General features: G+C 37.4%; 1 protein-coding gene across 1 annotated transcript in view; it reads right to left on the reverse strand.

Moving 5' to 3' along the window:
- The window catches only part of PSME4 (proteasome activator subunit 4), a 103,040-nt gene that overhangs the window by 64,328 nt on the left and 13,466 nt on the right, over positions 1-25,246 (reverse strand). Inside the window, exons 2-8 of the mRNA XM_062209433.1 lie at positions 18,077-18,217; positions 17,343-17,459; positions 7,576-7,620; positions 4,691-4,840; positions 4,113-4,176; positions 3,412-3,486; positions 2,201-2,323 (exon numbers count right to left, since the gene is read on the reverse strand). Of these exons, the coding sequence (XP_062065417.1) occupies positions 2,201-2,323; positions 3,412-3,486; positions 4,113-4,176; positions 4,691-4,840; positions 7,576-7,620; positions 17,343-17,459; positions 18,077-18,217 (715 nt within the window). The remainder of the gene's footprint in view (positions 1-2,200; positions 2,324-3,411; positions 3,487-4,112; positions 4,177-4,690; positions 4,841-7,575; positions 7,621-17,342; positions 17,460-18,076; positions 18,218-25,246) is intronic.

A 25,246-nucleotide genomic window follows, 5' to 3' on the forward strand; every position in this document is an offset into this window, starting at 1 on the left:
TCAAGTTACTTAGTAAAATTTATCATTAAGCAACAATGGTAACAACAGATTAAAAAGTAGTTCTTAAATGGCTCAATAAGTGGATTTCTCATTACATGAAACAGAGAATACTCACACTCACACAAATGCACTCCAGTATTTTATAACCTCTAAATGTTTAACACTATCAAACTAATGTGGCCACATTATGACTTGATAGATTTTTTTTCTTGATCTACTGACAAAACATACTTTATTAAAGTAACCAAACAAAAAAACAGCACAATCTGGGAGAAAAAGCTAGTTTTCATCCTATCAAGTTGATTAGTCCCAGGATAGAACACGACTTGGTCTCTAAAACCTCCTTTCTCATGATCATCTGTCAAGAAACAGCACAGATGTAAAATAAAATGTCAGCCTACAAGAGAAATATGCCTTCCTGTTGAAATGAAATGCATGTTCATGTTTCCCAATCTAGTCCCTAGAACTGGGCAACCACTCAAAGAGCTCCTAATTCCACAACAAATTAACTCATAAAACTTCCAAATTTTTGACACTGTAATTGACAACACTGATACTTTTTAAAAAATTTTTCAAATTTAACATCAAATAAAGTTCACAGTAAGAACTGTGTGAGAAAGCACAGCAAAATTCACTCAACCAAGGCTTAAACTAAATAATATATAATCTTGTGGTCTCCAAAACACAAGTTTTAATTCACTGCTTATGTAACAGAGCAAACATCCATATTTTTTTGCTTTTATTGAATACTGAGGAAAAATAAGATTTCCCTATTTAACAATAAGACAACAAAAACCAAGAGGAGCTTTAATTTCTTTCATCTTATGAAATTTAAGAGGTAAACTAACGATCATTTTATCTTATCCATAGAAACAAGTAATGTCAAACAAAGAATAAAATTTCAAGGGGACAGCTGTAAAAGTAGCATGTGAGCAACAAGCCAAAAAATCATAATATAAAGGTTTTCTACTACTTGGACATAAACAAGAAATGCTTTAATGTTTTCATACCACAGCCCAATCCTCATCCTTCTTGTCCTAAACTCAGTGAAAACATAAGAAGCTGTGATCATTTGATGCTATACTTGTATATATTTCAAAGTAGTTAATATTTTTTACAGTGAATCAGGTTCATGAACAATGAGAATTAAATGAAGCAAAGGATACACAAAACAATTCTTGTTTTCAGTGACTTACTCATTACATGTGAGTTGCCTCTTGAGTAGATGTCCAGAATGTGCTCTAATAATGTTGTTGTCATTGTTGGGAGCCAAATTATGTTTTTCTCTCAAAAAGAAGAGCTAGTGAAGTCTTAACCCCCCCAATACTTCATAATCTGACTTCACTTGGAAGTAGGATGTCTCAGATGTACAGCTAATTTAAGATGAGGTCCTCCTGGAGTAGTGTAGGCTCTAAACCAACATGACTAGTGTCCTACTAAGGAGACATCTGTGTGAAGGCAGAGACATACACTCGGGAGAGTGCCTGTGACAGTGAAGGCAGAGATTCGCGTTCTCCAGTTGCAAGTTAAGAAACGCCAGAGATCATTAACCAAACACCAGAAGCTTCAAGAAGCAAGGAAGGATTCCCCTACAGCATGGCCCTGCTGACACCTCGAGTCTGTGGAACAATATATTTATTGTTTTAAGCCACTGGTTTGTGGTAGCTTTGTATGAAAGTCTACTACTATATTCTTCGTTGAAGGATGACACTGAAATCTAAAGCTGTGGATTTGTTTTGTTTTCCCTCAATGATAAAGTAAACTGATACTGCATAATTCTCCCTTCACTGAGATTACTTTGCTAAGAAGCTTTGTGTTTGGTGTAATGTTTTATGGGAACATTAACAGTGAATAAGTAATGCAGCTTCTGATCATATGCAGAACCCCAATTTCTAATTCTACCTTGGAAAGTCCATTTACCTGAGTCTGGCTCCTTATCTATAAAAATATTAAGACATTCTGAAACCTTCAAAACTCAACTTTTGGGCCCATTTTTAAGGTTCATTAGTTAGGGAGGTTTATAAATGGTACACTATGATTACATTTTGGATCTGAGAAAAATGAACTTAACAATATCAGAAGCCAAAAATCAAGGGAACAACCAAATCATTACTATAGACTTCTGTGATTAAACAGAATTTCTGTATGGTAACAAAAAACAGGGGTGAACTACGTAAGACAAATATAAGGTATTACAAACCATCATAGCAGTAATCCATATCACAGCATGTCCTATATCGTAAGCATTTGTTAAAAATCTTGGAACTAACACCTGGCTGCTTCCCACTGGAAGGTTCAAGCTTCTCAGAATTCTTGTAAATATCTTTAAAAAGAAAAAAAAAATTAAGAATAAATAGTTATAGGTATAAAAATAATTCCTTAATAACTTAGTAGATGTTAATAGTGTTACTGAATATATTCTCATTTTATCATGAGTTTTTAAGAATTACATATGGTTTAGTAATGTGATTTATTCTTTAAAAAAATTATACAAATACCAATGGCTATACTGTATGACACTCTGAACTAATAGGCACATGAAAATGAAGCAGCTGGGTATATGTCCCAAAAAACAATCAAGATAATTATAAACATAAAAGGTAAAATGTAGATATTTTGAAATCTGATTCCTTTCTACCTCTCTAAATGCACCTCAATTATTTTTCCTATGCTACTATTCTATGCCAAAGATGCACAACAGTCCAAGCCTACATACAGTATCTTCCAGATCACTTAACTTCTCAAAATTTTAATGTTGTCTTGATTTCCCCCTAAGAATTTTTATTTTAGTCACTTAATAGTTGCATTTTAAAATAAGTCAACTTATATTTTCAATATTGTTATAACTACCAAAAGGTAGAGGAAAACTACTTCTCTCAGTTTCTAATAGATGACCAACAATAGAGGAAGATAACACAAGCAAAGGCAAACAGAGCATTTGCCTTCTGCAGATACCAGGCTCCATCAAAAGTCAATATGCGCATCAAAACTGCTTGGATGTCCCACCCCAGGCTTACTGAAGCTCCACATGTGATTCTACCACTGGTGAAATGATACTGAAGATACACTCTAGCTTTATTTATTATAAGAATATATATACTGTGATCTAAAAAGTAGGCAACACTCTAAAGCAGTAATCCAATACACAAAATGTATTGGAAGGCATGAGTGTATGACACCGTTAAAGATACATGTAATTCTTTCCAAATTTCTCCAAAACCTATAGTTTGTGCCCTGCATAGGTAAGATAAAAATCATATACTTATGATATACTTTGGTAAGGTCCAATTAACTTCTGAAAATAAATGACACATCCTTGTAAATTCCTGATATACATTTGTACTAATTAGTCAAAAAGTATTTAAAGTGGCACCTGAAATTAGGAAGCAAAACAAACACTTCTCTAATTACCTTTGGTACATATGGATCCCAATCTATGTACCCTATATTATCTGTAGCCAACCGAGCAAAGAGATTTACTAGTTGCTGAAAGCAAACAAAAAGACAGTTAATATTTTTGTTGTTGTTTTTAAGTGTCACAGTCAAGCTTCTTATGCATGTTATTTTCAGCAATCATTAGCACAACTTAATAAATAGCTTACGATTTCATTTTTAAAAACTTCCCAACTTCAGCTAATTCATGTCACCCAATTAAAATTATCCATTTAATTTCAACAGTTGAAATTTTTTTTAAAACGAAACTAATAAAATACCACCCACAAGGCAAAGATAAAAGAAAATTTTAAGACCACAAATATTCAGAAAACATTCACTGTGTCTAGCACTATTCTAGTGCAAGTACCAAAGGAAACAAACAACAGGGTATTATATTTCATACATTTCACAATACATGAAAAAAATAAATGTCTACTTCTCTAATACACCAAATAAAAAAGAACAGTCACTGCTATGAAACCGCTTCAAAATGTTCATGGAAAAAGGGAATCAGAAGGTAAGTTTCTTTCTATGTGTGTGAGTTTTTGTTTGGTACAAAACTGTTTTGAAATCCATAATTAGTTTTTTCATCACACACATCTCCCATGAACTTTTGAAAAGCGCTAGTATTTACCATCAACCTAAAAAAGTATAGGAGAAAAAAACTGAATACTCACCCCCTCCCACTGTGGGAGATTTTGCACTGAAACCCAAAGGCCAATTAATTCATCAAACCAAAGTCTGAAGAAGAAAAATGTTGTTATGAATAGCAATTGATTATAGAAAGTGGTTCAAAGCCAGGTATCCTTTGTAATTTTTTAATCTATTATTCTTACTGATAACTACACAACCTAGAAAAAATAATACTCAAAGTTACAAACTTAACGGAACAAAGGACTATTTCTTGTCTGAATATTTCCTTTCCAATTTGCTTATGTTAAATCTTGTATATTAAACTTCTACTGCGTTGTCCAGCTCTATCAACTGTTTTACAAGTTTCTCTCTCCTTTCTCTTTTAAAATTAATGTTTCCTATTACTACACCTGTTCTCACAAGTGTCCCTTTCTTTTCTATTCCTTAAAGCCCTCATCTTTTTTGGCTTGTCATACAGTAATTATAGTCTTATATTTAAAATCTTACTTTACTGTTTTAGCTTTCACATGTCTTAAAAATAAATATAATGGCTGATTCACAAATTAAAAAAATTATCATTGCTTTACTAGTTTGCATATCTGTATTTTCTGCTGTTACTTACTTAAAACCTTTATGATGAAGTTCTGGAGGAAGGGAGGTAGGAAGAAATATTTCAAAATAAGTGATGGCCTTTTGCATTGTTACATCAAAGGGGCACATTAAAGGCCGCCATTCTTCTAGCATCTCAGCTGTGGCATCCGCTGGAAAATATCTAATGAAAAGAAAGGTTTTCATGTATCTGATTATTGACTAAGGGTTCTGCAACAGCAACATACGACTGACAAAACAGAAGAGGAATGGCTTTCATAAGATATGTTACACACACACAAATGTCAAGTCAGCCCATAAGAAATACCCATTTTACAACAGTATAATAAATACTTCATCACACTTAGGATAATGTAAATTCTCCTCTTATGTAAGGAACTTTTAAAAATACATATTTCCTTATTTGAAAGGCAAAGTCCCTGGGGAGAGAGAGACTGATAATCTTCCATCCACTGGGGCACTCCCCAAATGGCCTCATAGTTAGGGTTGGGCCAGGCTGAACCCAGGAGCCAAAAACCCCATCCATGTCTCTCTCATGAGGATGGCAGGGACTCAAGTACTTGAGCCATCATCTGCTGTCTCCTAGGCACATTAGCAGAGAGCTAGATGAGAAGTAGAGCAGCTGTAACTCAAATGAGCACACTGATTTGGTATGCAGGCTTTCCAAGAAGCAGCTTAACTTGCTGCACCACAACACCTGCCCCCAAGAGACTGTTCAAAAAATGTTGTAATGTTGATAAAAATACAATATTATTTAAATCCTCTACAAAGTTAAGTAAGTATGGTTGCTATTTTTACTTCATTTGTGTTATGGAACTGCAATTATAAAAAAATCTTGTCATACAGAATTGAGTCCAGGGAAGAAACAGATAATCAGTAAAGGACAAAGAGAACACCAGCTCAGAAATCTCTGGGCTCCTTTGGAAAAATCATTGACCGTTACAGGACCAAAGTCCTCTCACATAACAAAGTATTGAGGATCTGGTCCTATGGGCAGAAGTGTGCCTGAGTTAGAGATTTACAAAATTAAAATTCTAAGTGTGGGGGCCGGAGCTGTGACACAGTAGATTATTCCTCTGCCCATGGTGTCGACATACCATATAGGCACCCGTTCGAGTCCCAGCTGCTGCTCTTCTGATAGAGCTCTCTGCTATGGCCAGGGAAAACAGTCGAAGATGGGTGAAGCGCATGGGCCCCTGCACCCATGTGAGACCTGAAGAAGCTCCTGGCTTTGGATTGGCCTAGTTTCGGCCATTGCAGCCATTTAAGAGAGTGAACCAGTGGATGGAAGACCTCCCTCTCTGTCTCTAACTCTCTGTCTGTAACTTTATCTCTCAAATAAATAATAAAAAAAATTCAAAGTGTGGGGGCTGACGTGACGTAGTGAGTAAAGCTGCCATTCCTTACAGGCGCCAGTTTGAATCCGGCTGCCCCTCTTCCAATCCAGCTCCCTGCTAATGCACTTAGAAAAGCAGTGAAAGATGGGCCTCTGCACCCACACGGATACCCACAGGAAGCTCCTGGATCCTGGCTTCTGCCTTGCCCAGCCCTAGCCATTGTGGCCACTAGAGAATGAACCAGCAGATGGAAGATCTCTTTCTCTGTCTCTCCCCCTCTAACTCTGTCTTTCAAATAAATTAAAACAAGGGGGCCAGTGCTGTGGCTTAGTGGGTAAAGCTGCCACCTATGGTGCCGGCATCCCATATGGGCGCAGGTTTAAGTCCCAGTTGCTGCACTTCCAATCTAGCTCTTTGCTATTGCCTGGGAAAGCAGTAGAAGATGGCCCAAGTCCTTGGGTCCCTGCACACGCATGGGAGACCCAGAAGCAGCTCCTGGCTCCTGGCTTAGGATGGGCGCAGCTCCGGCCACTGTGGCCAACGGGGGAGTGAACCAAAGGATGGAAGACCTTTCTCCCTCTCTGCTTCTCTTTCTCTCTCTGTGTAACTCTTTCAAATAATAAATCCTTAAAAAAAAAAAAAAAACAAAAAAAAAAAAAACAAAAAAAAAACTAAGTATGCACTTACACACAAAGCAAAAGTAAACAAAAAGGATATAAGTGTATAATTACTAAGTACACCTTAAAAGGTTTAAATTAAGGAAGAGCATATGAGAAATTTTATTAACTGTATCTTCAAACATTTGTGTTAACTAAAATCACTCTTCACTCTTTCACATGAAAAACAAAATTACATTTCTAGAAATTCATCTGTTGGCTTACAACTCAGGTTAGATGTTAAGCCTCTTAAGAACAGAAAAATCTTATATCCTCAAGACATCTGTACATAGCACCAAAGGTCAGTTAAGAAGTATCTGATTATTAAATAGCTTATTTTTTTAGGCAAATGAGACTCATAAGCATATAAAGAAAGGGCTTTCCATTTTCAAAAGAACTTGTTGCATCTAAAGTAAGAAAACAGTCATACAACAGCCTGAAGACAATACAAGAAAACAGTTCAAGTATATTAAACTGGACTTTAATTCAAGTTAAATTCTATCTACAGTAATCTGTAATCAAAAGAATGAGGTATTTATTGAAAGTAAAAAATCCAACTGAAAGAGAAAAAAAACTATGAACTACCTTCTTGTCACTGCTCATGTTTTAACGCCACACCCATAGTGCTCATTTTGAAAAATACTTTTTACCTGATTAATAATACTCAAGGGAAACCTTTTGATTATATGTAAATTAAAATATTCTTACTTTAATAAAGGGTGACTTAAATGTTTTTAGATGTGTAAGTCTGAAAAAAATCAGTTCAAGAGCTGGAAATTGTGCTGTGCTCAGTGTCTAATGTCACAATGTAAGTGTTTATACTTTTAATTTCCTCTTCAAAGCACACTAAGGATAAGGAAAAGTCCCCAGAAAATTAAAATTTTATAAATTGAGAAGCTACTTACGGTCGACAGCTTTTCACGAGTGTTTTGAGAACATTTTCTACAGAACTGGGGGGGAAAAGCCATTTGATAAATTAGATCAATGTATTTAAAGAACAAAAACAACTAATGAATATCTCTAAGATACTCTCATACACTCATACATTAACTGTTTATGTATGACAATCTTCCTCTTTCTTACAGACCCAACTACCAAGGGTTAACTACTTAAACCCTTTAATCTACTCTTTCCTTTGCCTTCATTTTGCTCATTGGTATGAAAAAATATTACATAAGGAAAAGGACAAATTACTTTCAATCTCTTCAAAGTAAGCAACAATCCAAAGACGAAGAATGCTCAGTGGCATCAAACGTCAAATAGTAATTTTTATTATAGTGCTTCCACATCAAAACACAAACAGGAGACATACCAAATTCTGGTATGCTTCTATCAGTAACTGTCACAAATTAGTTTCCATAATTAATTGACAAGAGTTCTATAATACTCCAAGGCACTGGCCCACAGTAATTATTTCAAAGGGCAAGAGACACTTCTTCCACCAGTTACTTACAAAGTTAGTTAAGTAACATTAAAAACTACAAATTATTTTCCAGCATACAGGTACCTTGGTGAATATACAAGACCAAAAACGTGTACGAATTCATTCAACATTTCTGTTCTAGTAAATAGGCCAATGTGTACTGATTTAAATACATGGCCGATTTTTAAATAAATGGGACTACTTATAGTATGATATGAGGGGAAAAAACACCCTAAATTTCACAAAAATGGGGGGAAGGGCAGTTAATTTTCAAGCAGTGTTCCAACCTGACCCTTTCTGTAAGCTTCTTGAAATTCTAAAGTCCAGAAATCTATTCAACTTCTCTGAAAGCTTAAAGAACTAAACTGCAAAGGAATTCCAATAACACAAAGCAAACTCAATACAAGTAATCAATATGTTCTATAACCAAGAGCTAATATAATCTCATTATTTCGAGTAATGGGAATCCTCTTTAATTTCAAAACTATTCAGAGAAAAGTTAACTGAAGAGGAAACCAACAACTCATGAGATGAATTCTGAATAAAAACATGACCATCACGTAGCATTTTCTCTGATCAGAGAGATATTCCACTGTCTCACAGAAAGTTAAGCAAGTCAGAAATATGGTTTACAGAACATCTATGTTTGCTTAGAAAAGGGGGAAAATCTCTGTCCACCTACATTTAAATTAAAGTTCCCTAAAAACCATGGCTACGGTTTTTACTTCTGTGTATTTCCAAAGTGCTTATTACAAGGCTATCTGTTCTTTTATATACTGTAATTCATTTGTCTCTTGTTATACTCAATAAACAATTTCCATCAGGGCAACAGAGCCCAGGATCTTGGGTCTTCTTTTAGTTTTTCTGACTGAAGAACCCCATTTAATAACAAACTATACAGGCAAGGTTTAAGAGCCATCTATTTCCTAAAGAAATGACAGATACAGATCAATTTAAATGCAGATTTTAAAAATGTAACTCTGAAATGGAAAACTGTCTTTCCAATAAGCAGACCAATAATTCTACTACTTTCTTTTTTTTTTTTTTTTTTGACAGGCAGAGTGGACAGTGAGAGAGAGACAGAGAGAAAGGTCTTCCTTTTGCCGTTGGTTCACCCTCCAATGGCCGCCGCGGTAGCGCGCTGCGGCTGGCGCACCGCGCTGTTCCGATGGCAGGAGCCAGGTGCTTCTCCTGGTCTCCCATGGGGTGCAGAGCCCAAGCACTTGGGCCATCCTCCACTGCACTCCCTGGCCACAGCAGAGAGCTGGCCTGGAAGAGGGGCAACCGGGACAGGATCGGTGCCCCGACCGGGACTAGAACCCGGTGTGCCGGCGCCGCAAGGCGGAGGATTAGCCTGTTGAGCCACGGCACCGGCCTCTACTACTTTCTAATGTTGGTGTTCACATTAACTTTACATTTGGTTTGCTGATTCTCTGGCAACTTTTTTGAGAAAAAGCTACACAGAAAACTTGCTGTTGCCACTGACTGACTTCCCCGAATCAGTAAATGATTCTAGAAAGCAAGTCACAAAAGGCCGTGGAGCTGCATGTTTTCTCCAATTCCCTTCACTCTTTAGAAGAACAAAAAGTTAATTTTAACACTTGATAGTATCACTTCACTCATTAGAGAACTAGAGTTATGTGGGAATGTGTTTTAGTTCATCTAAATGAAGTCATTCAACCCCTTCTTATATATAAGGCCTGTACCATTGGATTTATGTTCTTTATCCAGAAAAGGGTACAATCTCTCTAACCTGTGATATCTGTATAGTGACCTTTTGTGATTCTTGTAATCTCTCAAGATGAAGGGAACAATGTTTCTGTTTAAAAATAAAATAAAAGGTTAAGGCTAGATGCTACCAGATCATATTTCTCTAAGTTTTAGAGGGAATGAATAATCACTATACACTTTCCAATTGTTGGAGATTCATAACAAAAAAAACCCTGTAACAATTTAAGACACTTTTTTTAAAATCAAAAGGGATCTACAGAGTGACTAATCTTTGGATGAGTTTTCTCATACTCCATTTCCCCTTCAAAAAAGTAATGGCAAATTGCAAAAGAAAGCCATGGCAGAGCATGCAATGGTTAAGTTTGGCTTAGAGTCAGACAGATATATGAATTTGAATGCCAATTCTGCTCTTTGTAGCAGTACAGTTAGAGCTGTTTTTTTCATCATAAGGGGTAATAATAACATTCACCTTTCAGAGTCGTTAGAAAAATTAAATGAGATAATGTAAATATAGCAGTTACATGGTCCAGAACTAAGCAGAATAAAATTTAACAATTATTTCATACTTAACCAAAATAAACTGTATATAATTTCCTTAAAAACTGAAAATGTGTGCTCACTTTCTTTTTACATGGTAATGCCTATGAGTAGCTATTAATTTAGGATTCAGGAAATTCTGCTTCAACTACTCTTTTGAAGGGCAGAAAGTGAGTTTTTGTCCCAGTTCTTAAGTTCTTGTTCCAGTTTTAATCAAGGACTGTGTGAATTTTCCTCTCTGAACCTTATAACATTCCTTTTGTGGTTAATAAGTAAATGCCAAATACACAGCAGAGAAGCCTAGCGAAAGCCAATGGCCTTCGTCTCCAGTTACGAAGATACTGGATTTTCTTGGCCTAAAACAAAATTTCAGAATACTCATATTTGCTTTATCATAAACTGACTGGGGGGCTGTAACACTGGAATGCTCTGTATGTACTGCTTTAATCCCTTATAATTTAATGGCAACTACTTATACATTATTCTTTTCTCTAAAGTTTGTGGCAAACACCTCACCTAACAGTCAGCTTTACTTGCTTTCTCTGAATCTAAACAAATCCACTGTAATTTAGTCAAACATTATCCACCTCATATCTAATCTTTCAAATCCAGTGTTATCCAATTTAATTAACAAGTAGTCATTTTCCATAGCCACTTGACTCAAAATCGGGGTCAAGATAATTTCACTATAAAGAAAACTGTAAATAAGGTGCAACAACTTCAACACTGATACAGCATTAACATTGCTTTTTTTCATCATTTAAATTAATTAAATTATCTCTATGGCAAATAAAGAAATTATAGTTATCCTTACCATTCATGTAAACAGCATGTGTAACTACTTTAAATGACAAGCATGATCTTTGGACTATTTTAAAAAAAAAACTGTTACACAAAGTTTTTTTTAATATTATCCTAGCATAGACACAATTTTTACATGAAACACCATCAAAATCATGAATAAAAAAACCAACCACATATTTTCTAATTTCTAAATAAAAGCACATTTTTAGACGTAAATACAATCCTTTTTAAACATTAAAAATCACTATAAATACATTAATCATTGTTTATAAACAAAACAACCAGAAAAACTATTTTAAATTTTAAAACTTTCAAATGTACTCGGAAAAATGACTTTCATCATTTCACTATTTCATTAAACTTTGTACCTATCATCCATGAGCTGCTGTAACTTAAGCTCAGCAATGTGGCCCTGCATGTCAAGAAACTAGAGATTCAGATGTCATTTCCAAGGGGTAAGCAGGGAAGGGGAGGACAAAGGATTTAATTTGTATCTTACATTTAAGAGCACCAGTTCAAATGGCTCTTGGAAGGACCAACATAGAAACAAATGCCATCAAGAGTAAGTCCCAGAAAAAGGAAATATCAAATTTCTCTAAAGGCAGATTAACAGGAAAAATAAGAGTATAATACTGTATACCCTCAGAAATAAATGTAAAAGAAATATAAAATTTTAAAATGACTTTTAAAAACAGTAAATTCAAACTGTATTCATGATGAAAATATGTAGACCCTTAATGTAAAATAACAAAAATTAAATTGGCAGTGCTAACATGATAAATTTATACAAAGGGATTTATACAAAGGGACAAACTAAATTGTCTTTGCCCGTCTGTGAAAGCATCATTCCCCTCACATTGTTAGTAGTAATATTCTACATTAGTGTGTGTACATTAGTATACTTGTTTTTGTTTTTTGTTTTAAGGGAAAGGGTTTATTGGGGAACACCCAACAGACCGTAGTGAATGGGCGGCAAAGGAAAAAGAGAAGGAGACTGTAAGAGAGAGAGAGACAGAGAGGAGGGAGAAAAGAGTCATAGAGGAGGAGAGAAGCCAAGAGAGGCCAAGAGAGCAGGGAGCAGACCCAAGAGAGCACATGTTCAGGAACAGGCCCTTTTAAAACTTTGCCTGAGGGCGGGCAGGGAAGCAGGAGCAGCGAATCCCATTAGGATGGGGGTGGAGCCTGGCTGGCTCAGGTAGCTGGACTGTGCGGCCACCTGGCTAAAACTGTGCCAGTTTTTATAGTATGGGGTTACATTAGTCCCAAAAGTCCAGGAGGGGTAGAGGGACGATGATCTGTCTTTAGAGCTACTTCCTGCTGACATGGGGTGATAGGGTACTCTTTGCTGGCATGGGGCGATGTCTCAGGCCGCTGTCTCGTGGGTGGGGAGTACATTAGTATACTTGTAACTTGCAGTATGCTACCTAAAGACAGTGTATGGGATATTGCTTTTATGAAATAAAACCATGCCCAAAAGACTGATGTGCTTCTTTTATGAAGTAAACAATAATCAATTCCTAGATTGCTAGTGTCAAGTTCATAATCACTTATCTCCTTTCCAATTTTTGTTTTTTTTCTATTGAACAAAAAGCTCTATAAACAATTCTTTCTCCAGTAGAAACTGGAAACATAAGGGAAGAATGACCAGAGTCTTTTGACCCAGAGAGAAAAGAACCAAGGAATAAGGAAAGAGGAGGAAAAAAAGAAAAGGAGGGGTAAGACAAGGGGAAGAAAAAGGAAGGGAGTAGGGAAAAAGGAAGAAACTTGATAATCTTTATGCCAAACAACAGAACAAGCTTCCAAAATCATGTTGAAATGCATAGCATACTAAAGGCACATGAGTGTAAGACTTGAAAGACTTAAATGAAGTAGCCTTTTCATTTGATTATAAAAACAGTATTCCAAAAATACTGTTCTAAATAGTATTCAATACTGTTCTAAAATGCATTAGAATACACCTAAGAATACTCAAAACATGAGTTTTAAAAACGTCATATTAAATGGCTCTTTAAAAACTAATGAGATTTTTTAAATAAAATGCTCATAAAAAGTCATAATTTTATCCCTTAACTATGAAAGCTTAATGCTGTACTAGTGATCTAAATAGAATTTTAGGTAGAAAAGTATAAATTTTTGAAAAGTTATTTTCTTTTAGAAATTCAGTGAGCAGAGAATCACTCTGAGGAACAAGGAAGAAAAAGTACTATTATATGGTTCCCCAAGCAGTTTCTCTAATAATTCCACAAAAGAACCAGACTGTTTAAATTCAAAGCAAGCATGACAAATAAAGAATCAAAAAAAAACAAAAAACAAAAAACAAAAAAAAAAAACCACCACCGTCAAACTTTCAAATGTAAAATTTTATAATTATCTATGAAGTAATCTAAATGGAAGTAAGGTAGCAGATATCTTTTCCAAAAAGAGATGTAAATTTTGATAAGAGGCTAACAGAAAACTAAAGAAAATTAATAAACAATTATAGTCTTGAAAAATGTTTTAAGTATTTTATTCTTTTTTTCAGAGACTCCATGTTTCTCAATCTGTCCTAGAGTTCTGCCTCTTACGGACCAAAAGCCCCCTTAAAAGTATTTCAGATTCACAGTATCGATTCTGATCCCTTCAAGTTGGAACTATTTATTATCATTTGAAAGAGACTGCCTCAACAGAGCTGCCCTTCAACAAGTGTACTCTATATAGTGAAGGCACATGGCCTATGTGTGAAATACCCCAAGCCAACAGACCACTATGGTCACTATGGTTAATCTTCTGAGAGCATTAATTTTAGACGGAGATCTATAAGGAAGATATTTCTACTCAAAGAATTACCTAATAAGCATACCACAGATAGGAACATTTAAGGTAAAATACAAATCTTCCAAGAAATTTCTCTCATCAGGAACTCTTCAGGTCATAGCTCAGAGCTCTGGGGAAAGGAAAGGTTAACTAAATGGCAAGTTTGAGAAGCAGTACAGGGAAAATAGTGATTTGGAAATGAGAAGATCTGGAAGTTACAGAATGAAAAACAGTGAGAGCCAGAACAATAAAAAAAAAAAAAAATTAGGGACTGATTGTGCTTGCTTCGGCAGCACAAATACTAAAATTAGGGACTGATTAATGATGTAAAAAACTTTTGAGTACAGAGATATAAGAGGTGGCAAATTCAAGAGTTTCAAATCACATGTAAGGAAACTTCTTGGAAATACTTGTGTAAGGGGTATTTTAAAGTATCATGATTGAAGAGGGCTCAAATGACCTTTAGATATCCTAATAGGCCTACACAACAGCAACAACAAATGGTAAGACTTTCAAATGTCCCATTGGACAATTTTAAAGAAAATTCTGAACCTAAAAATAACTGCTTCAAATATAGTTTTAATAGACACTGAGTCATCTAGGAATGCTACTAACATGTCAATCCAAGGAAAACTGTACTGTGCTTTCTTTGAAAACTTTATCTGGAGTTATTCACTGTTTCCGAAAAATCACATAATCAGGGCAATGGCAACTGAAATACTTGATCTGCCAGTATAATAGCTCTCTGCATAAGTAGTTATTCCATACAATCATGTAACTACAACTGAAGATTGTCTTAATAGTTTTAGAACCTAGTGTCATTAAATTAGCATCAGCAGCACAGACACAAAATATGTCACAGAACTTCATTGCTAAAATGCTTCATGTTATTGTTGTCTCTTTCTGGTACAGCATCAAAAAGCAATTTACTGGGGCCGGTGCTGTGGTGCAGCGGGTTAAAGCTCTGGCCTCCCATATGGGCGCCAGTTCTAGTCCCAGCTGCTCCTCTTCCGATCCAGCTCTCTGGGAAAGCAGTGGAAGATGGCCCGGGTCCTTGGGCCTCGGCACCCCTGTGGGAGACTCAGAAGAAGCTCCTGGCTTCAGATCGGCACAGCTCTGGCGGTTGCAGCCAACTGGGGAGTGAACCAGTGGATGGAAGTCCTCTCTGTCTCTGCCTCTCTCTGTAATTGTCTTTCAAATAAATAAAATAAATCTTAAAAAAAAAAAAAGCAATTTATGCTGTGAAAATCTTATGTTGATATCATGTCTTTACTTCAGCATTGCTTGTTAGTTTCAAATCATACTTTAAAGAAGGTTCAGTCAATTCAATCCATGTCACACTCCCTGCAGCACAATTACCATTCAAAAGAAATCTTTGTAACAAAGCTAATATATCAAGTCTGTGTTTTTTCTAACAAATATTTGGAAAAGCATGTTTGCATATGTTACCATTTAGTTTCATAATACATTTTCGCTATTTTTAGGGCTGAAATGAGCTTCTGTGTTTCAACATATGAAACCTGCAGAAAATAAATTACTTCTGACACTACTTCTTGTTTTTTCTTAAAAAAATATTTATTTACTTATTTGAAACTCAAAGTTACAGAGAAATAGAGAGAGGGAGAGACAGATCTTCCATTCGCTGTTCACTCCCCAGATGGCAGCAACAGCCAGGGTTGGGCAAGGACAAAGCTAGGAGCCAGGAGCTTCTTCCAGGTCTCCCACGTGGTTGGCAGGGGACGAAGTAGTTGGGCCATCTTCTGCTGCTTTTCCCAGGCCATCAGCAGAGAGCTGGATAGGAAGCAGAGCAGCCGGAACTCGAACCAGCGCCCTTACAGGATGCTAGTGTTACAGGCAGAGGCTTACCCGTTACGTTGTAACTCTGGCCCTTAGATCACTCTACTTCTGACCATTGTCCAAAACCCAACTAGCACCTCAGTTTAGGATCACCTATAGTCACTTTTTGCCTTTTATATTCATATAATTTCACCTTTCACAACTTATCTATGACCAGAAAATCTTTTAAAGTCTGCCATCTGCAATCATTTTCAAAATGTCCCATAGTAAGCGACAGACTGCTGATTTAAGTGAAGTCTGACATTTAATCATGAACTGAACTGGAAAGGCTACAAGAAAATATGAAGCAGTATAAATATGTGTAAGATTGAGAAACAAAGCACAGAAAAAAAATCTTTAAAGATTTAATTTATAAAAGAAAAAAAGGAAATTAACAAAGGCATATAAAATAAGTTGCTATTCAGGAAATGGGTACATAAGTATATGACAAACAGCTCTAGAGAGCAAAACAATAAAATCAAAGAAAAAATCTCCCAAAAATAAACTTTACACATAAGACATTTTAAGACAAATTTATTAAGATTAATAAAATTAAGAGCTAGAGAGCAACTGGTTGGAATCCCTGTTAACAGAGAGAAACAATATTTAACAGTCAAGTATGAAAACACCATTAATGAAAAAAAGGCAAGTAATTATGTTATATGCTGTGTATTCAGAATAAAATACTAAACATGGAGCAGGCATTTAGCCTAAGCAGCGAAAGCAGCTGCATCCCACATCGGACTGCCTAGGTTAGATTCACAGCTCTAATTCCTGATTCCAACTTCCCACCAATGCAGATTCTGGGAGGCAATGGTGATGGCTCAAAGTAATTGGGTTCCTGTCATCCAAAGAGGAAATGGGGCTCCTGGCTCAAGCCCCAGTGTAGTCCCAGCTACCCCAGGCCTTTAGGCAGTAAGCCAGCAGATAAGAGCTCTCTCTCAAAATAAAAAGTAAAATAAAATACAAAAATACTAAATATATAAAACTTAGAGATCTTGAAGGGGCAGGATATATGTCTAAGAAATAATTAGTAAGAAATTTATAGTCTAAACATACCAGAAAATAACATAAACCAAGGACTGTGCATTTCAACAGTTTATGTTCTAAAAACGTTAATCACAGAAACTGATGCTTCTGTAACACAGAGTGGAAAACCTCTGTAATGTGGGTGCCCCTGGAATATGCAAGCTCCTTTTTTTTGAAATATTCATTTTACTTTAAGAGTGAAAACACATGTGGATATATAATGCAGAATACCAAATGTGCACTACTGATAATGTCAAAAAGTAGATTTCACACAAAAATCTTGTCCTTTCTTTGGCCAGTATCTCTCTTAGAGATAACCTGGTAGGAAACCTTGCAAAGTACAGCTTCAGATATACTTTAAAAGAGGGTAACAAATTGTCTTAGTAGTCAAGTCACAGAGAAAGGAATACATTAAAATATATTTGTCTGCTTATTTCAAACTCATTATTTTTCAGTCATCATCAATTCCCTAAAACTATCATGTACTCTCAAAGAAGTACTTTAAATGAAAACGCTTACTTAGGAAACCAATTTAATCCCAGGTGCTCTGTCTTGGAATATAATATTCTTTCCACCATGTCATAAAGTGGTCTCCATGGTAACTCCAAGTCATCTCTTGAAAGAAGTTCCTTTTTCCTATTTTTAAGAAAAGGGGATATACATGAATGTGTATGTGCATAGATATGTGTACATCATACATAATATACAGGAAGGACAGCAAAATACTGCTGCTCATCACAACAGGTTTTGCTTTACTCCATCCACATCCACCCACAGGTACAACATGTTATTAGGAAGAACAATGCTCCAGATTCCTGTCAAAGAGCACCAGGTAAAAGGAGGCATTTAAATCTGTGCCACCAATACAACAGACAAATTTCTTAGTTTCCCATACTATAGAGTACTTGACATTTCCAGCAATGTGATGAGTACAAACAAAACATCAAGATCCTTGTCTTCTCAAAGAACTATTACCTACATGAGAGAAATAGTTAGCATAAAGAAAACAAACATATAATTCCGTTTGTGCTAAAGAGAAAACCTCATGGAAAAGATGAAATTTTAATTAAATGGTTACATATAGAGTTTTAACTACATGTGGTAAGAATACATACAATTAAATATGTGATGATGCAATCTACTTCCAAATTAGCCACTTGGTACTTGGTCTTCCTGCCAAATACTTAGCTCTCATCTAAAACCTTGAGAAACAAACAAAAAAATTTAAGAGAAATCATAGGAAATGGACTTACTTCAACAAATTGATCAAGAGACGGGCAAATCCCTGCATCATGCTGATTTCCAGTTTTGGAATTGATACCAGCTCATACAATAACTTAATAAAAAGAACATGATCTTCTTTGCTAAATTTTCTCCCATAAAGTCGAATATATCTGCGAGAGAGAAATGGACATAGCCTTTTAAAAATGTATGATGACATATCTATGCTCACTGTAATATTTTCCACAACAGCTCTATATGGAAGTAACCTACTGTCTATGGAGGGATGAATGGACAAAGAAAATATGGTATATAATATGCAATACTATGGATTATTCAGCCTTTTTAAAAAAAGGAAAAAAAAAGAAAATCCTGTCAAATGCTACAATATGGATTGATCTTGAACAAAATAAAACAATCCCAAACAAATATGGCATGGTTCCATTTATATGAGATATCTAAAGTATTCAAACTCTTAGAAACAAAGTAAAATAAAATGGTACCTGCCAAAGGCTTGGGAGGGGAAGGGAAGAGGGAATTGTTACTCAGCTAGCATGGAGTTAATCATGCAAAATAAAAAAGTTTAAGAGGGCTGTCTACAAGAATGTATCTACAGTTAACAATACACTTAAAAACTGTGGAAAGGGGAGGGGACACAAGTACTGCAGCATAACAGTTATGTCAAATGCTTGCGTCCTGTAAGTCAGTGCCTGAGTTCAAATCCCAGCTTCAGTGGCCAGCGCCATGGCACTAATCCTCCGCCTATGGCGCCAGCATCCCAAATGGATACCAGTTCTTGTCCCAGCTGCTCCTCTTCCAGTCCAGCTCTCTGCTGTGGCCAGGGAAGGCAGTGGAGGATGGCCCAAGTACTTGGGCCCCTGCACCTGCGTGGGAGACCAGGAGGAAGCACCTGGCTCCTGGCTTCGGATGGGCATAGCTCTCACCACTGTGGCTACTGGGGAGTGAACCAACAGAAGGAAGACCTTTCTCTCTGTCTCTCCCTCTCACTGTCTGTACCTCTACCTGTCAAATAAATAAATAAATAAGACAAGGAAGGAAGGGAGGAAGGAAACTGTTTAAAAAAAGAAATCCCTGCTTCACTTTCAATCCAGCTTCCTGCTAATTTGCACCCTGGGAAGCAAGAGGTGGTGGCTCAAATACTTGGGTCCCTGCCACCCACATAAGAGATCTAAATGGAGTTCCAGGCTCCTGGCTTCGGCCCAGCCTAGCCCCTGCTGTTGTGAGCATTTGGTGAGTGAACCAGCAGATGGAAGATAGACTGATCTCTATCTCTCTATCACTCCACCTTCCAAATAACGTTACTTAGAATCTTGAAACAATACAGCAGGTTACATAATCTATAAAATTTGTTTCCAACAATTCATAATTATAATAAATTACTGAAAATAGCTTAATATTTTATCTCAAAACTACACACATTTTTCATCTTAGTGTATCAACTACAAGCAATTTAAGAATAAGGCATCCCAAAAAGCAAATAACTAATCACAGCACATTTAAGAATTCAGAAGTAGTTAACTCAAATTTTATTTTAGACAAATTACTGGATACTTAGAATCACAAACCCCTTTGAAGAGGCTCATTTTATAGACAAATAGATAAGTCAGCAGAAATCAAAGTATTACTATTCCTTACGGTTTTTTTTGTTTTTGTTTTTTTTGGACAGGCAGAGAGTTAGACAGTGAGATGGAGAGACAGAGAGAAAGGTCATCCTTCCATTGGTTTACTCCCCAAATGGTTGTTATAGCCAGCGTGCTGCGCGATCCGAAGCCCATGCAGGTGCAAGGCCCAAGGACTTGGGCCATCCTCCACTGCCTTCCCGGGCCACAGCAGAGAGCTGACAGGAAGAGGAGCAACCGGGACAAAATCCGGCGCCCCAACCAGGACTAAGACCCTGGGTGCCGGCGCCACAGGCAGAGGATTAGCCAAGTGAGCCGTGGCACCAGCCTATTCCTTATGATTTTAAACACTCTCCCAATAGCTAACAACAAATTAAATGTATGTTTAATTTCGAAAATTAGGGCATGGTTTTCTACATTCCTGAAATTTCTCAAAATTCTTAGTCCATGAAGAGTAGTCTTTATTTCCTCAAGCTATTCTGAATTTATTCAGCTCCTTTTGTCACTTAAAGGTAAAACCCCATAATGTCACTTTAGTAAAAATACTCTGAGATCGGACAGAACAAGGGGAACAGTGACAAGACCTGGATCTGCTTTGGACTCAACCAGCAATAATTACTGTCAACGTTTCACAGCCGACCGGACTGGAAAAGCAAACAGATTAGCGAAAACAGTATGTGAAGGTCCTACACTCAGGGCTGCCATAGATATTGTAGGCTGTTGAACATACATGGCGCAGTCTCTCAAGTCTCCCAATCAACTTCACTCTAAATTTAGGAGTAAAAGCTAGAATCATTCGAAAGTTAACAAACTCTTAAATGAGAACTATCTCCTCAAAAAGCAGTAGACATTTTTAACATAAAAAGAAGAGTTCAAAGAAATATGCTCTGCTCTCAGTGTCTGCTTCTGGCCTTGCCAAGATTCCAGATACCCCTGGAATCATTCCTGCATTCTTCCCCGTGGAAAGGATAACAATAACTAAAACTAAAGAAACACCACTGTAAGACACTGAAATAACTTAGCCACAGCACACTGCAATATTGCAGTCGATAGATAACACACGAAGGACATAAAATCCACAAAGCTCAAAGCACTGTGGCGTAGCAGATAAAGCTGCTACCTGCAGTGCTAGCATCCCATGTGGGTGCCAGTTTGAGCCCAGCTGCTCCACTTCAGATGCAGCTTCCTGATGTGCCTGGGAAAGCAGCAAAACATGGCCCAAGTGCTTGGGCCACCCACATGGGAAATCCAGAAGAAGCTCCTGTCAAATGGCTTCAGCCTACCCTTGGCTGTTGTGGTCATCTAGGGAATTGAACCAGCAGATGGAAGGTATCTCTCTCTCTCCCCCACTCTAACTCTGCCTTTCAAATCTTTAAAAGACAGAGAGAGATAGACAAAATGGAACTAGAAACTGGGGTACAGATTTATCTTTAGGGAGTAAAATGTGGTCAAAGGATCAAGGGTAAATACTAACATGCAAATTACTGGAATACAACTTTGATCTACTGCATCAAAAATCCTGGGAGTGTTAAATCTCAGTAAAGCTATTTCTTTAAAAAAAATTCTAAAAAAAGAGACTAACAATCTCCATTTTTTATGCTCCAGTCTGATTTTTCTGTATATTTAAATTGAGAAATTCTAATATATTTTTTTCTAAAGATTTACTTGAACAGAGGAGGGAGAGGGAGGGGGAGAGGAAGGGGGAGAGGGAGAGAGGGGGGAGAGGGGAGAGGGGGAGAAGGGGAGAGAAGGGGAGAGGGGCGGAGAGAGGGGACAGAAGGGGAGAGAAGGGGAGGGGGAGGAGAGCAGGGCGGGGCGGGGGGGGGGGGGAGGGAGAATCAACCTTCCAGCTACTGGTTCACTCCCCAGATGGCCTCACCAGCCAGGACCAAGGCAAACAGAAGCCAGGAGCTTCATCCGCATCTCCCAGTGGGTGGCAGGAGCTCAAGCACTTGGGCTATCTTCAGCTGCTTTTCCCAGGCCATTAGCAGGGAGCACAGAGCTGGATCAGAAGTGGAGAAGCTGGGACTCAAACTGGTACCTATGTGGATGCTGGCTACCCTACAATCCCAGCCCCCTGAACTTTATTTACAGATGGTTCATTCCCTTCTCCAACTAATTTTGACATAGTTTTAGAACTAAAGATTACTATTAGGTCTCCCAAAGTATTTTAAAAAATCTTAATAACAGCCATGATTGAACTTCTGAAGAGAATATTTCTTAAACTACCCAGAATATACAGATGACAAGTTCATCCCCCACAGGAGAAAAAAACAGTAAGAGATAACACAAAATCATTCCAAGCATCTCCAGTTGCTTCCTCCTCACAACCTTACAGTATATTAACCAAATGTTTTAATTTTAAAATCTTATGTATTTTAAAAGCAAAGAGACAGGGGCCAGTGCTGTGGTGTAGCAGGTAAAGCTGCAACCTGCAGTGCCAGCATCCCATATGGGCACAGATTCAAGACCTGGCTGCTCCACTTCCAATTCAGCTCTCTGCTATGGCCTGGGAAAGCAGCAGAGGATGGCCTATCAAATAAAATCTTAAAAAAAAAAAAAGGAAAAAAAAAGCAAAGAGACAGGAAAGAAGGTAGGGAGAGATAACTCCCATTTGCCAGATCACTCCTCAAATGCCAGCAACAATCAGGGTGGGTCCAGGCCAAGAGGCCAGGAACTTAATCTCAGTCTCCCATGTGAGTAACTGGGCTTCAACCACTTGAATAATCATCACTTGCTGCCTCACAGGGTGCACACCATCAGGAGCAGTGTTGGAACAAGATCCAATGTGGAATGCAGGCATCACAAAGACTTACCTAAGTGCCCTCCCCTACATGCCTTAATTTTAAATCAAGAAATACAGTGGTTTATCAGGAGCAGTAATTATTTAATAAAATAGGTAGTGCTAGCAGATATTTTTCTAATATACATCCTAAACATAGTTTATTATAACTTAAAAGAAAATTTAAAGTAAAAAGTTACAACATGAATCAAATAAACTAAGATACAGAGCTTGGCTAAGAGCCAAAACTGATGGTTTCTAGTACAAGCTTTGTCACTTACCAGTTGTTTTCCTTCAAGGCAATCAACAGGTTTCTAAGGCTCTAACAATACCCATCAACAGAGAAAAGTAATTTGAGAGCACATTAAAACTTTATAATTATAAAACATGCTAGGTCATATTTAGCAGTAGTATTTAGTCTTAAATAGAATGCTTTATTTTGGATAGTCTGACCCAAAAATGAAAAACAGAATTTCAGTTTGAAAAAAATCAAAAACCCAGAATTGTACTACTATTTAAATTATAGATCTTATAAAGATACATGAATCATCTTTTTAAAAACCCTCCATCTAACAATATATTCTAAGTAATTCAGAATATTGAAGTCAAAATCTCAGAGAAATTAAATGTACAATAAAAAAAAAAATAGGGGAGGAGCATTTAGCTTAACAGTTAAGATGCCTGCATTTCCTACTGACCCAGGTTTGATACCTGGTTCCTTACTTCAGCTTTCTACCAATGTAGCACCTGGAGACAGCAGTGATAGCGCAAGTGACTGGATTCCTGCCACCCACATGCAAGACCGCGATGAAGATCCCAGGTCCTGGCTTTGGTCAAACCCACTTTCAGCCACTGTGGGCAACCGAGGAGTGAACCAGCAGATGGGAGAACTAGCACACACTGGTTGGCTGGCTCACTCTGCCTCTCTCTCCTCAAATAAATTTTTGGGGGCAGGTGTCTGGCCTAGTGGTAAGCCATGGTTTAGAATGAACACATTCCAAATTGGAGCACCTGGGTTCAATGCCTACCTCTGGCTCCAGACTCTTGGCTTCCTGCTAATGTGTTCCCTGAGAGGCAGCAGTGATGGTTCAAGCAATTGGGTTCCTGACATTCACATGGGAGAGCTGGACTTCCTGGCTCCTGGCTTCCAACCTAGCAAGGGGGAAGTTGCATGCACTGGGGAGTAAACCAGTAGTTGGTAGATATAGATAGTAACAAGTAGATGGGAGCTCTCACATGCTCACTTGCTGGTTCATTCTCCCAAATGAATAAACAACTAATCTTTTTAAAGACACATGTGAAAATTTTGAGCTTATAAAAAACTATGGGGACCAGCACTGTGGCATAGTGGGTAAAGCCACCTCTTGCAGTGCCGGCATCCCATATGGACGCCAGTTTGGGTCCCACTTCTGATCCAGCACTCTGGTATGGCCTGGAAAGCAAAAGATGGCCCAAGTCCTTGGGGCCCTGCACGCCCATGGGAGACACAGAAGTAGTTCCTGGCTCCTGATCGGCACAGCTCCAGCCACTACAGCCAACTGGGGAGTGAACCAGCAGATGGAAGACCTCTCTCTCTCTCTGCTTCTCCTCTTTCTGTGTAACTCTTTCAATTAAAATAAACAAATCTTTAAGAAAATATATCCCTTAATCCCTGACATCTAGGGCTAGATGACAAGTATTTAATTGTAAGGAAAACTACCCTGACCAATAAAATCTCTGAACAATCCCCAAAATCAATCTCAAACAGTAAGCTCAATGCCGTCTCCCCATAAACACCGCCAAGACTGCAGCTGTATCAGTTCCAGTCTTCTCCTCTCATGATTTCACTAAATAGAAACATCAAAAAGAAAAGAAAAAAGAAAAGAGTAACAATAAACTGGAGGCTCAGGAATAAATCAGTCTGATATGATTCCAGGAGTAAGTCCCTCATTACATGTAATATCAGAAATTAAGATACAGCTTCTCACTGCTGGAGTCTGTGAACAAACAAAAGGAAGGCTTTCTCATAAACCTACCTTTCCTCTTTTAATTTACCCATCTATTCAAAAAACTATTTCCAGAGCAAATGACATGTACTCTCATAGTTCTTTAGGAAAAGAACTCACAATCAGAAACACAGACAAATAGATAAGAGATACTTATAGGAGTTCCCAAGCACCTGAAAATCTAACTACTTGGAAGCAGGATAAGCCAAGTACGAATAGTTTTATAGTTCATTTTTTATAAAAGTTTTAGCACATATTTAATGACAATGACCTTGAAAGATTGGAAAACAGTCCTCAATTTATGCTCTAGGCAGTATAAGGCAGTACAAAGTCAAGATAATCTTGAGCATCTGTGGACAGATAGAACTGTGTCTTGTGACTCTTCCTAACAGAGGAACAGATCAGTAATAGTAATACTTTTGGGACACAACCAACATAATGTTCCTTATTCTTCCATTTTCCCTCCAAATAGGACTAGCTGAGGAGCAAGGAAAAGGACAAAAGCTCTCTCAATCTCTCTTGCCTGTTCTCTCTTAAATAGTATTTATTTCAAGTGACTGTTGGTAGGGTTCAAATGTAAATTCAATATATCTAAAGTGAAGAATGTCTTATATTCCATTCTAGTTTGCTTTACAACTCCCAACATTATCAACTCTAGATAGACTACTGATTTTAACCCAAGAGTTAAACAGGGGGCCGGCGCCGCGGCTCAACAGGCTAATCCTCTGCCTAGCGGTGCTGGCACACCGGGTTCTAGTCCCGGTCGGGGCACCGGATTCTGTCCCGGTTGCCCCT

This window comes from Lepus europaeus, chromosome 13, assembly GCF_033115175.1.
Source record: "Lepus europaeus isolate LE1 chromosome 13, mLepTim1.pri, whole genome shotgun sequence".
Classification (NCBI taxonomy): Eukaryota; Metazoa; Chordata; class Mammalia; order Lagomorpha; family Leporidae; genus Lepus; species Lepus europaeus.